Here is a 14,422-nt window from a genome sequence, read left to right on the forward strand (position 1 = left end):
ACTTTATTAAGTAGACATTACTAGATGACACTGTATGACCCTCAGCATGCAAGTAAAGAAAAATTCCATTGTATACATTCACAAAATCCATAACACACACTCACAACACTCTTCCAAGATTAAGTCTGGAACAGGTAGAGTGCTTTCAGATTCTTGTAACATCCTCCTCCAATTTAAGCATGGAAAAAAATGTCCTTAATCACTCCTCATAAATGAAGGACATTAGACATTCAAAAACACTGAAGCTTCTGATTTACGAGCCTCACCTATAGGATATACACCAGATTCGCTACACGCTTTTAACTGAAAGTGCCTACAACAAGTGAGATTGGATTTAGCAAAGTAAAACAGTACAGTGACATACTTAAGAATGAACATTAGTGAGGTACAGTTTTGAAAATAAACTGTTAAAAATTTCACTTAATTTCAGAGTCCTGTCCAGCAGGACAAAGCTTTTTCTGGTTTCCATATTTTTGTATATGTGCATATATACCTGTATCTAAATATCTCTGAACAGGATTAATTTTAATATTAGTTATACATTCATTAGGACAAGTTTAGTCAGATAATAATATGGCAGATTGTACAGAAGATGATAGAGGACACCTAAAACAAAAGGCACTCAAAAGGAGAGCAAAAAATATTTTAATTACAAAACATTGGCACAAACTGAAGCAATTATAAAAGGAACCTATTCAGTAATGGCTATTGGTATAATTCTAAAGCAGTGGTTCCTAACCTGGGGTCTGAGAGTATTGCTGGGAGTCCATGGCCCAGACGAGGAAGATAAAAAATTAGCATAGAAAATTAAATTGCTTTGATGGTTTGTGTGTGTGGCGGGGTGTTCGTGAACCATCTGGGGAGGGGTTATTGGGGGTTTGCACTAGTGAAAAGATTGGGGACCACTAGTCTGTAGTCTCAATCTGGTAGGTAGACTAGTTAAAAAATCATCCGTTGTGTGGCTTTGGAGTCTTTTTGTCAAATTACTGGAACAGATGTTTAGATTAACATTCACAAATTTAGTAGATGACAATCACTCTTGCTAACATGTTATTTGAAATAATTTTGCTGTATAATGTAATTGTCTGTTATCTTTCAGTGTTTTAGTTGTCTGAATGCTGCATGGAATGTGCTTTTGAGGGAACAATTTGTTATGCAAATATTGTATGTTTCTTTTCACAATAGCTCATGTCTAATGATACATGGTCTCATTTGTTAGGTTGTAGGGTACTTAGTTTGATCAATTTAAGATGATACAGGAGTAAAGCTATTGGTATGGCAGTAGATAAACAGCGGTTATAGTAACTCAGTGAGTCTCACTTAATTGTGACTCATGGGCTACGTCTACACTAGCCAAAAACTTCAAAATAGCCCTTTCTAAGTTTACTAATGAAGCGCTGAAATACATATTCAGCGCCTCATGAGCATGCCAGCAGCTGTGGCACTTCGAAATTGATGCGGCTCACCGCTGCACAGCTCATCCAGATGGGGCTCCTTTTTGAAAGGACCCCGGCTACTTCAAAGTCCCCTTATTCGTATCTGCTCATAGGAATAAGGGGACTTTGAAGTAGCTGGGGTCCTTTCGAAAAGGAGCCCTGTCTGGACGAGCCGTGTCAATTTCGAAGTGCCACAGCCGCCCGCATGCTAATGAGGTTCTGAATATGTATTTCAGCAGTTAATTAGTAAACTTCAAAATGGCCATTTGCATGGCAATTTCAAAGTTTTTGGCTCGCGTAGACATGGCCATGGAGTCCCTGTTCTTATTAACTTGAGAACTGTAGAATATTGAAATAAAGAAATATTTGACTGAATCCTAGTGAAGTGCTTGCGAGTTTCTTTGTAAAAAGAAAAAATGAAGGTGGGAACAAGAATTTCTCCAAAGATTTTCCTTGCTGCAATTCAAGCTAATGACATGGGATGAATCATCATCTGGAATTCTATAATTCAGAAATTTCAGTAGCAGGAAAGTTTCTACAAAACGAAACCACCACCAAATTATTTTTGATCAAACGAGAGAGTATACAAACAATTTATAAAGGAAACCTATTAATGGTCATGGTTTCGTAAAGAAATAATTTTCCAAAACAACCCTGAGTTTTCATGTAAAAATCATTTTGCCTACAATAATTTCCTTTTTGAAAACTGTCATTAACTGTTTTAAATTTTCAACAGTTTAGAACAATCTACAAAAATTCAGAAACATAATTTGTTCCTTATTCTGACACCAGATTTGAGCATAGAGACAAAAAAGTAATCAATAGCTTTTTGTGGTATAACATAAGTAAGTACTTCACACAACCTAAAATACAGTGGGGTAATCCTGGCCATCGATGAGGTCACTGGGGAGCCAGGACTGTACCAAATATTTTCATACAAAGAAAATAAGTTGCAATCACATCCTCCCTTTGAGACTGACAGGGACAAATAATGCTACTCATTCAGTATGGCCAACATCAGTTTCAAATTAAGACTTGTCAAGATTAAGATTAAGTCAAGCCTTGTCACACACAGAGGCTGCATCTACACTTATGAGAAACTTCGAAATGGCCATGCTAATGGCCAAATCAAAGAATACTAATGCGGCACATTAGCATGCTGCTAGTGCCGCGGTTTGATTGCCTGTAGCCCATCTACATGAGGGTCCTTTTAGAAAGGACCCCCATGTAGACGAGCAAGCCACAGTACTTTTGAAGTGCAGTGGCTGGCAGCATGCTAATGAGGTACTGAATATTCATTTCAGTGCCTCATTAGTATTCAACTTGGCCATTAGCGTGGCCACTTTGAAGTTTTTCGTAAGTGTAGACATAGCCAAAGTGCTTTTAATTCAGGATAACTTTCAATATATCTGCAGCAACAGGCCTAATAGAGATGTAGGGAGCAACTGTCCCACCCACGCCTCACCTCACCCGCCCCAGCTTGGAGACATATGGGTGGTGCCTTTTCAAGCATATGATGTAACTGACAAAAGGAGGTATATGACAGCATTGTCATCATGAAGAGTCGAATATTAGCCAGTATGTCTCTTCAAGCATCCTTGGATGCTATAGACGTTGCAAGCCTGCCCCATACTCACCCAGCAGCAGCAGCAGCTCCTGTCCCGTACTGCTGGGCCTGGTTACCCATTCCAGGAGTTGCAACGTGATACACAGGGTCAAGTGGTGTAATAATCCCATGACCCACATCGCAGTGCCCCTCTGTCATGATGAAAGGATAACCAAGCCAAACTTGAATGGTGCTGTGACCCTTGGAGCTAGGTGGCAATACCGACAGGGAGTGAGGCCCAGCCCTGTGGGTCAGAAACCACAGCTATCATGTGTTGTTGGGCAGGTATGCTTTCCAGGCCTCCACCCCATCACCCCAAGGCCTCTTCCCTGCACCTCACAGGGATTAGGGTTGTGGTGCCAGGATGGAGGGTGCTGTTGCAGAGGATAGGTACCCCCTCAGCTGGGCAAGAAGGCAACAGCACAGCAAAGTCTACCTACTGAGCGGGGGTTTCCATACATAACCCAATGCCTCTCTGCCCTTAGGTTGTAAAACCTGGCTTCCCCACTCTCTCATTTAAGATTCGCTTGAAAGGTTATGTGAAAACCCACAAGTACTTTTTATTAAAAGACATAATGGACACTGGCAATACTTATTTAGATGCATTTGTAGAAAATGTGGGGGAGTGAATAGTAGATTAAAAAACAGAAAGACGGGATTAAGATAAAACAAAATTAAACAAGTTAGATTACCTTTCCTGTTCCTAAAATGTATTATGTGGAAATATTCCAGCTTCAGAACAACAGACTTTGGGCCTAACAATGTCTTTAATCAACCTGTCAATATTTCCCATATGGCTCTTTTATAAAGGAAAACTCATCTGACTCAAGCAATAAGGCACTAACAGAGGATAATAAAAAGTGTCAATACACTAAGCTGAAACGCAAGTGTTAACATTATATCCACTTTTCTAATTTTTAATGGTCTTTGCTTTTCTCTCTTGGTTGACTGGCTAAGAGACATATTATAGCCACCTACTCATGTAACATTTCATTTTAAAATAAATTTGGAGAAACTGCTTAATGAATTCAAATTCCATCTTGCCTCAGCATTCTGAACCATGGGGGAGGGGAAAGTCAATAGCCCTGTGCCCCCCCCTTGCAAAATGTTGCATCCCACAATTTGTGCACCCCTGCACTAGCCTATAAGCATTCTGTTTTTCGGAACCATTGCTATTGAACTGAACGACATTATGCAATGATATAAACCGTATATAATAATGCCACATGATACTATTTATATATGGTAAACTGCATTAAATAATAGAATACTGTACCAATATAGTCTCAAATGGTCAGTTTTAAATGCAATTATTGTCTTCCTTAGTCACTTTAACTATCGGTTTGTGAACTGAGAACACGATTTCATAAAATGTATTACCGGCAGTAAGGCAAACATTTTGAGATGGCTCTCACAGACTGAAATGGTTACCTCCTTGTCCTTGCAATTTCTGTCTGAAGCAGAAGAAAGATTAAAATGAAATATTCTTAACAATGTATTTTCAGTGTAAAAATGGGCTCAAGATTCAACCTGTTTAGCTTGCTCTGGAGCTCGGATCACATACAAACCCATTTTGACTGCCTCAGCAATTTACAAGCAGCAGAGTTCGTATTTTAACAGCTTGTTTTGAATGTATGTTTTTCTTTTCACTTGTTTTCCTTTGTAAAATGAGGCAACTGTGGGATCACATTATCATCAGTTCAGTAAAAAGTTAACAGTAGTTTTTTATTTAACAAAGTACCTTTGTCTCACTGTTCTCCAAGAAATTCCTACTTGCCCATGTCAGGTGTTCCTCAAAATTATTGCTAGGAACGCACAGACCTAGCAGGCACTAATGTTTAAAAGGATCTTGCACATACTTTTTCTTCATGTTCCTAGTTGTAAAAATTATTTCTTTAATAATTTGTATATAAACCTCTGCTATTCTGATTTTGATTCACGTAATTTCAAGTTTATTATTTAGGATTTCACGAGTCAAAAAGACAATGAAAGGCTTTCTGCTGCACTGTGTTCAGTATTTTTCCTTAATTACCATTGAGAACAGGGCCCTTTACTTTTATATGAGACTAGTTACAATTTTTAGAGGAAAATGAGAGACATTTAGACATCAAAATTTTAATTTTCAAGGAAACAAGTAACTATAACTTACTTATACATTCCCATACCTCAAATACATCATGCATTCTGTGATCAAGGCCCTATTCTCTACGGTAGGTATTAGAAAATATTTTACTGCCATATTAAGAAGAACATTAACGATATATGCATTTAAATGTTAATTTTTCTACTTTTTATATGAAAAAAGAGTGTATACAACTCTAAAGCCTTTAATATCAATTGGAATGATGGGGAAGAAGCTGTACCAGAAAAATTACAGCCCTTCAAACAAAGTAATTTGGGGCTGGGGGCTGTTTTTAAGGAGTCACAATGTGTTGTAGGGACCATTTTGATTAGATCAGCTTAATGGTATGAAAAATTACAAAAATGTAGTCACACTTTAAACTCACATTCTTTTCATATATTTTAGTTTTTCTTTGTCTCCTAACAAGTTAATTACTCCTACCTAATTAATGTCAACACAATCATGACATGACTGTTTTCCATGTCAGACTGATTTCTGAATCACAGGATTACTTCATTGTAAAATAAAACAAATTTGAGTTTCATTCATATAAATATTTTTACTAACAATATTGGCAAAATAACAAAAATATTAGCTATTCAAACTGCTAAGCTGAGTAGGATTACTCTTCAAGTTTGTCCCAGTGTGAAAATCCTTCTTTAAAACACTAGAAAGCTGCTGATTGCAGTTCCTAAACTGCAGTGATATGGATCTGCTGAATAAGGCAGGCTTCAAAAAAAGCCTAATTGACATTATATAATGGCATGCCAGCATCCCAAAGAGGAAAAACAGTGAAGCACTACTACTAGTCTACATTCGGTTAGTGTGCAACCTTACACAGAAAGCAATTTGAGACCAGATCAAATGTTCTTAGTTCAATAATGTTACCATAAAAAGTCTAGCCTGCAAACACACAAAATCTAGTGCTAGTGTTTAAAAAAGAAAAAAAAAATGCTAAGAGGTTTGATGGTCAGACAAAAGATGGGATGCCTTACAAGGATGGAGAGAAGAGCACCCAATCTGAAAAATTCTGCCCTTACAGAAGATGTAAAGTCATCTGGTTTTACAGTTGCTGTGTTACAGTCATTAAACATAAGCTAATGTGACTTGGTGAAAACATTGTGGACCAAGTTTACTATTGGCATAAAACTGGACACATCATCAATCGCTCCAATGGAACTGTGCAAACACCAGCAGCAAATTTGTCCCAAGGCAACTAAAATGTTACACAAAGGAACCATTAAAAGCTCTTTGTTCAAAGTGCTCCTGTAGGATGCTTCCCATAAGCAACATTCTAAGCTATCTAATACAGTTAGATGTTTCAAATCCACAACTTAGAATTATGTGGACATAACCATGGCCAAGAACTATAAATGGTAAAAGGACCAGTCTAGAAAGAAATGCCACAAGATTTAAAAGTTCAAAGCCTGTAAATGTAATTCAGTTGGCCACTGAACTTGAACCAACTTCCCCCGATACACTTGGCAAGAAAAAACATTAAACTCTCTAAGAATCATTTCATCACTACAGATATAAGCATAGAACTATCGGTCATCTGTAGCAGAGGGGTACTATCCTGCACTTTTTTAAGTAACACTAACTGCTGTAAATCACTGCAAAAACAAACAGCCAACTGGTTAAACATAATTTGTCCTGGCAACGTATATGCTCTTGACTATTATTGCCAATACTGTCCTCATATTAACATTATAAAAAAAATTAAAACATCACACTGACCAACCTTCCAAATCAAGGTGAACAGATATGATAAAAATGTCATAAGGAGCTGTGCAATAAACAAAATATTTATCTCAAAAAATGAACAATTTAATTATAGGACAGTGAAGGAAGGGAAGGGACTAAGACTTCCTCAAGGGGCAAACAGCTGCATGTGGGACAAAAAATGTTGGAAAAACTAGAGTTAGATTGCCAGGTGGCAGTATTTGTTATGAAACTGTGGATGGTCACTAGCCATTCTGAGCAGCCAGTCAGAGAGCAAGATTAAGACAATTCTTTTCCAGTGTTAATAACTTCAGCGGTCTCTGATAGCCTGGTGTAGAGCTGTTGCAGAGTTAACTCCTCCTGGGTTTTGCCCTCAAATAGCAAGGAAGCTATTTCCTTGACAATAAGTACACAAAGCCAGACTCTCTCTTCTGATAGGACAGTCTTTGTGGGGACAAAAGATGAGGAAGTTTTAAGATGGCTTGTAGATGGTAAGTTGCTCTTTGTTGAAGGGCAAAAAAGCTGGTGTCCAAAATCCACAGATTCAAGAAGATCTTCAGGAGGCCAGAGCCTTCCACACTGAAGTCCTGGACTTCTGTCCAGCTTCGTTTTACCAGGGACCACAGCTGGTGCCACTATGATTGGGTTTATACAGCTGGCAGAAGATACTGGGACCTACTTTTGAGGGGAGCTTCCAATTGCAGAAAAGTAGGAGAAAAATAATTCAGGGTAAGACTATCATCTTTGCACAGGAATCTCTACAATGGGCAGCGATCATGTCCTCAACTGGTCTGCCTCTTGCAAATTACTCTGTGGAATCCCCATCTGAACATGATTTTTGGTGTGAAAAAGCTCCTCAAATGAAAAACCACCTTTTACTATCTAGTGTAGCTACTGCCCAGTATACTGACTGAATCTGTGTGTCCAGCATACATTAACATGAAACCTGTCTTTAGAATCATTCAAGTGGCAAACTTAGTCTTTTAATGGAAGTGATTTACTGATAAAGGTGGAGTGGAACTGTTGTGTACAAGAGAGTGGTGTCATGTCAGTTTTAGTCCATATAAATTACATATAAAAATATTTTGTAAGGATGAATGAAAAACCATTTTTCAATTTCCCTACCCTAGCAGCTAAATAAATTCTATTCCTGAAAGTGATATAATTTACATGTATCTGAAATAGTTTAGAAAATAGTGATTTTAGCTTTAAGATCAAATATTAAATTTATTTCCCAGGAAAAAGTCAACAATTTATCAACACAAAATAGTTAAACTTCTTAAGTATCCACACGTGAATAGTATTAACTTGTGTGATAATTTATATTTATACAATGAATATAAAATAGCCATTTTAAATACAGTGTTCACATTTTTAAGTTTTTTTGTTTTTTTTTTTTAAATTTAAGAAAAGGTGAAGAACAGAACTATCGAGTGGGTAAGCAATCCAAGACTGAATCCCTCTCCACTCATGTAACAAAGCACAATCGTTCCTAGCATTCCTCTGGAGAGAGAGAGCATACAAAAGACAAGCATACTGTCTCATCTTTATAAATTCATTAGGCCAATTTTGTATATTTTTTATATGAACAAACAAAGTGGAAAATGTCATTTGAATTTCTTTAAACTTGATTAAATTAACACCCTAGACCAGACAGTATTGTGGGAATTGAAAGATGTTATATTGGTTTTTTTTTGTTTTTTTAAGTTAGTGGCACGTTTTGTGTTCAGAATTTTTTTTTCTGATTATAATAAAATCTGACTGAACCTATTATTCTATCTGCACAGATAGGACAAACGTGGCAATACATATTATTCATTCCATTCTCTTAAGATCTTGCGTGCATTCCAATAGGAAAACCTGAAGTTACTACCTCAAACCTCCTATACTGAAAAGAAAAAAAAAAAAACCTGACAAAAATACATTGCACATTGTAAGAATATTTCAAACATGTATAAAGAGCCAGGAAGAACAGTTGATTCATTTCACTGTGTAACCAATTACAGAAAATCTTACTCAATATAAGTAAGATATTCTTAAATGAAATACTTGATTTGACACTTTTATAGTCTGCATTGCAAACTCTGTGTATATCACTAAGGTTTGAAACTTTTCTAAATAATACAAAAATATCCCCAGAAAGTGATCTGACTTTTAAAACAAAAGGAATAAAAAATCCCTGAGTAATCCAAAGACAACTGATATGTATGACCTTCAGAAAACAGACTCTCTTAAAACAGACTAATTCAAGGTGGCTGGCAACTTTCAGGTATACTTGAACCTTCATACTCTGGGTGTTCCTAGTCTGAGAACACACGTGGTATGGATCCTGGCAGAAGGAGGACTAGGAAGTGGCTCTGCATGCTGGGGGGAATGGCAGCAAGACGACGTGCTTCTCTGGTAGCAGGGGGAGGTGGTGCCTGTGGGTGGGATATGGAGCCACATGTGCCCTCAGGAACAAGGAACCATGTAAGTGCCCCCACCCCAATGCCCTCATGCACCCTTCCCCGCTACCTAGTCTGAAAAATTCCTTAATCCGGCATACTCCGTTTCTCAGGGTTGCCGGAATAGAAAAGTTCAACTGCATTACCAAAATAAGGGACAGATGTGTCATAACAAATGTGATTTTAAAAGCTCCATGAGATATGTATTTTAACTGGAAATACTGTAGTTTGAAATTAGGTAATTGCCTCAGCTTTTAACATGAAACTGAGAAGTTCCTATTTTCACAATCATTGCAGGGTCAGCATACTTTTAAACTGAAATGGAAGGTGCACAAAGAGGTGGTGTTGGGTCTATCTTGGCTACCATTATATTCTTGCGTACAGTGTTTTTGGTAAGTTTAAAACACACACACACACACACACACACACACACACACACAAACACTAGCCAACAATAGTAAGTGATTTTTGTGTTGCTGAGTAAACAAAATCCACTACAGTTTCTTCCACTGAGGCTTTGAAGTGTACTCTCCACTGCAGGGATAAATATGGATCACTAACTGCTACTATTATATTCAGGTTTCAGATTTTTTTTTCTTTTTTTAGGATACTGGTGCAAAAAACGTACTTTCAAAACTATGCTGCATTTGGGTGCAATTTACAGTACATAGAAGCTTTCAAGGAGACTCAAAAAAATAGCATATACAAATACCTGGTTAAATGTGGTCAGTTAATATGGCCACTTTAAGCAACCTTACTTCTTTCATTTTTTTGAAGTCTGACTGATGCTTTATGGAAAAATTGGTATTTTTCTTTCCTCTTCCTTCTATAATGTTTAGACATTTTAGTTAAATATATCTTCATTTCTTCTTTCTAACATAAAAGAATTTGAAATATCTGAATCATAGTAAGTTAGTGGGATTTTTTGTGCGTGTACTTTAAGTTATAGCAACTTGAAAAAGAAGTCAGTCAGTCAGTCAATAATATGATTGTAAGTTAGGAACAAATAGACTAGCCAAGCTCTTCAAACCAAGTTACTACTGTCACTGTATCTCATCCAAGTAACAAAACACCAAGGAAGAAAAACACAAAGCATGGAATATTAGTAGTACTGTTTCTAATTCCCTGTCTCCATGTTCTGCTTGTCTCCATCCAGGTGACACTGGATTTTTTTCAGACTTGAGCTTCATAACAAACATGTGCAATTTGTGTAAATATTATATCATAGATTGAATCTTCATACTGTAGGTAGTTTGTACTGCATGTGCCAAAATACAACTGAAGATATGAATTAGTTCTAGCTCCACCATGAAAACAAATTCTCCTACCTGTTTCCCATCTCATTTCAGAGAATACCCAAAGACAGAAAGAGCAAGTAATATTTGTTTCATTAGCTAATACAGGCATTCTTTTGCTGGGAAGGGGTGAAATGCTGTACTGATCTATAGAATTAATACTTCTAACATGTAATTTAAATACCACAACAAATGTCATTGACTTGGTTCCAATAATTTTACTCCTTACTTCTCCTTGAGGCACTGATATTTTTAGCAGTAGCAATTTCTGCCACACAGGTGGTTCAGCTCCCTTATCCGCTTGTAGAATCAGCAGACAATACAACCAGCCATCATCTTCCAGCATCTGATTTTACATATTGGTTTGTTATGACACTGTATGATGAAAAGTATTTACATAATTAAACGCTGAAACTAGTCTAGGCTATTCAGTGTGCAGTAAAAGTCCAAACACCTCTGGGCATTTCTCCTGAAAGGCCTATACAGATGCTAAATGGAAAATACGTTACCAATTAAATGCTTTCTTCACATGTTCATCAGTACAGTTGTGGCTACAATACAGACTGATTGTCTAGGAAAGAAACTTAGACACTTATCTTTAAAAATAAAATAAAAACATTTAAAAAGCAGCAGTTGGGGGTTCCATCTTGTTTGGAGTGCACAACAGTAGGAGGCATTCTGGTCTGCAGTAGTGTACTGTGTGGAAGGAATATGGCAGAAAGTTCCCATTCTTTGTCCAGACTTGGTGCCTCAAAGCTGTTAATCAGTCTTATATTGCTCTGTCACACAAATTTTGTATAGCCCTTACACAACCAGCTCAGTTCAGGTGAGCAAGGTCCATCTTACCAGGGCATACCTGTCCGTGACCTTTTCCTCTGCTTTTTACAAAGGCAATAGATAGGAAACACAAATAAACCTGCCAAAAAGAACACACAAAATTAAAAGGAACTAGTATGTAGTTATGAAACATTCGATTGTAATTTCTCAGTGTGCATGCATCATCTGAAAACACACACACAACCCAGTATCCAATTACTACTCCATAAATTCCAGTGAAATGTTAAAAGGTTAAGACATTTAGATTGTGTCTAACACTTGCATTCCTCTTTCAAAAGAGGTATGCAAATGAGGTAAATTGAAAATGCAAATAAGGTGCATATTTGCATAGCTGGCACCCTGTTTGCATAGTCTTATTTGCATATTCTTATTTCAAAAGAGCTTCCATACTCTCCAGTCTATGAAGACATGAGAACTCCATCACAGATTTAAAAAATATTTTAACTCACAGTTTTAAATTCACAAATAAGTTAAATCAGTTTTTGTTTTCACATAAATCTAAATACCCTCATTGTTACCTTCAACTCAATTTTATTTTACTCTCTGTTTCCACAATCTCAATTTCTGACAACAGAAAACCTTATATGGGTGATATAACCTGAACTAATTAAAAGGAGTAGGACTTTTCATCTTAGGCTGCATGTAAACTAAGAGAATTTCGAATTTAAAGCAGTTAACTTGATATTACCACGACTGTCTTCACTTTAAATACCATTAGCTCAATTTTGTGAGACCTAATATCAAGATTACAATACCACAGTTACCTGACAGGTATAGCCTCAAGCTCGAATTCAGAAGTTTGATTAAAGGCCAGTGTGGAAGCACCACATCTTAAAATCGAATTTATTAGCCTCCACAAGTGTCCCCTATGTATCCCACAAAGCTACATGTACTGCACCTGGTTCCCAGCTCTCTGCTACTAGTGGGAGCTGTGAAACTGATCAGGGCTACTGCACTCCTATGGTGCAGGGCCATGCACCCCATGGTCAGGCGGCTCAAGCAGCGTGGGGCCAGATGCCATGGGCAGGCACCCACCCCTCAGGCACCCTGGCCACCTGTGACCAGGTGCCCCCAGCCAGTGAGCTCCAGCAGCTCTTCCACCGGAGTCGGTGAGTGGCAGGGTTGGTTTTTTTGGGGGGAGTTGTTTTCAGGAGGTTTGTGGGGGGAGTGGGGGTTGGACTGGGGCTCAGGGAGCCTGCAGGGATGGGGAGTAAACCCTCACATTTAAAGGACTATCGAGAAGAACGGACAGCTCTTCCTCACTATTAGTCCATTAAATGGATGGTTTACTGTACTAGTGGAAGCCGGGAAACTGACTGGGGCTGCTGCGCTGTCAGTTTCTCAGGTCCACCCAAGCTGCCAGACCTGGAAAACTGACAGCACTGCTGCACCTGGCTCCAGGCTCAGAATGCGGGGCTGAGGGAACTGTGGGAAAGGTTCCCACAATGCACTGCTTGAACAGTCAATGTTTGGTGATTTCAGTGTGGATGCAACGTGTCGAATTTGTTGGGAGCCTGTGGGAAGTGAGAATACTCAAAATTGAATTTAAAAAATGACAAAAATCAATTTTAATAAATTTGAATTTATCTCGTAGTGTAGACGTAGCCTTAGAAAAGAGGAGACCAAGGGGCGATATGATAGAGGTCTAAAAATAGTGAATAAGGAAAGTTATTGATTTGTTTCTGTAACATGAGGTCACCAAATGAAATTGATGGGTAGCAGGTTTAAGACTAACAAAAGGAAGTTTTTCTTTACGCAGTGCACAGCTGGCCAGTGGAACTCCTTGCCAGAGGAGGCTGTGAAGACCAGGACTTTAACAGGATTCAAACAAGAACTAGATAAATTAATGGAGGTTAGGTCCATCAATGGCTATTAGCCAGGATGGGTAGGAATGGTGTCCCTAGCCTCCCTGAGAGGCTGGAAATGGACAAGATTGGCTATACTGGGTCAGACCAAAAGTCATTCTTAAATACAATATAACATGTAAGTTACATCTAGAGTCATAAGGATATTGTAACTGATGTTATACTGAGTGGCTGTATGGAGTGATTATATGTTGTAGCTCTGTTGATCCAGAATATTAGAGAGACAAGTTGTGTGAGGTAATATCTTACTGGACCAGCTTCTGTTGGTGAGAGAAAGAAGCTCTTCTTCAGGTCTGGGAAAGTTACTCCAAGCATCACAGCTGAATACAAGGTGGAAAAGATTGTTTTGCATACATATTAAACTATATAGGTTTGCTTAAAATTAATTACCTGTTTACCCTATTACAGATTTTTTTCTGGTCCCTTTCATCTCCTCATAGAACAGAGGTTTAAAGTATTACAGGTCATCTTCTATTAGTAACTTTAGTTTCCCCAAACATTAGGTGAAGTGATATTTTAACAGAAAACTAACTGGCTTGCTTCCAGGTTAATCAAGTTTCAAATACACAGTTTAAACATAGTTTAAGTCTGTTCTGGTATGGCTGTGGTCTGAAGAAGTGGATCTATCCCATGAAAGCTCACCACCTAATGAATTATTTTGTTAGTCTATATACTATTAAAACAAAAAAGCAGTCCAGTAGCACTTCAAAGACTAATACAGCTGTCTCCCTGTTACTAGAGTTTAAACATGCTGCTCTTCCCTTGTGAAAAAGTATGGCCTCTGGGTCATCAATTGTCTGCATCAAGACATGAGTGCACTAAACATCTGCAGATCAGTGGCTTTCCAGTGACACCATTCATTTGAAAAATGGAAGAAAAACAACAACAACTTTCAGAAGTATGCAGGCTATAGTCCTTTCTATCTCCAAAGGGATGTGGTTTAGTTCATTAATATTTATAAAGTACTTTGAGTTAGCCAGAGAGAAGGTGCTACAGAAATACAAATTAACTTGGAGTGTTTTCATTCATGCCTTGCCAAGACTAGGATTTAAAAGGTGTGCTATTTATAACGTGTTGGATAACATGGGTAACACT

General features: G+C 37.8%; 1 protein-coding gene across 2 annotated transcripts in view; it reads right to left on the bottom strand.

The window, feature by feature from the left end:
* Positions 1-1,618: 1,618 nt before the first annotated feature.
* The window catches only part of RNF217 (ring finger protein 217), a 79,361-nt gene continuing 66,557 nt past the window's right edge, over positions 1,619-14,422 (bottom strand). For both annotated transcript variants that reach the window (XM_074990629.1, XM_074990627.1), the window contains one exon: positions 1,619-11,541. In XM_074990629.1, coding sequence (XP_074846730.1) covers positions 11,468-11,541 — 74 coding nt within the window. In that variant the 3' untranslated portion in view covers positions 1,619-11,467. The remainder of the gene's footprint in view (positions 11,542-14,422) is intronic.

This window comes from Carettochelys insculpta, chromosome 3 (assembly GCF_033958435.1).
Source record: "Carettochelys insculpta isolate YL-2023 chromosome 3, ASM3395843v1, whole genome shotgun sequence".
In the NCBI taxonomy this organism is placed as follows: domain Eukaryota; kingdom Metazoa; phylum Chordata; order Testudines; family Carettochelyidae; genus Carettochelys; species Carettochelys insculpta.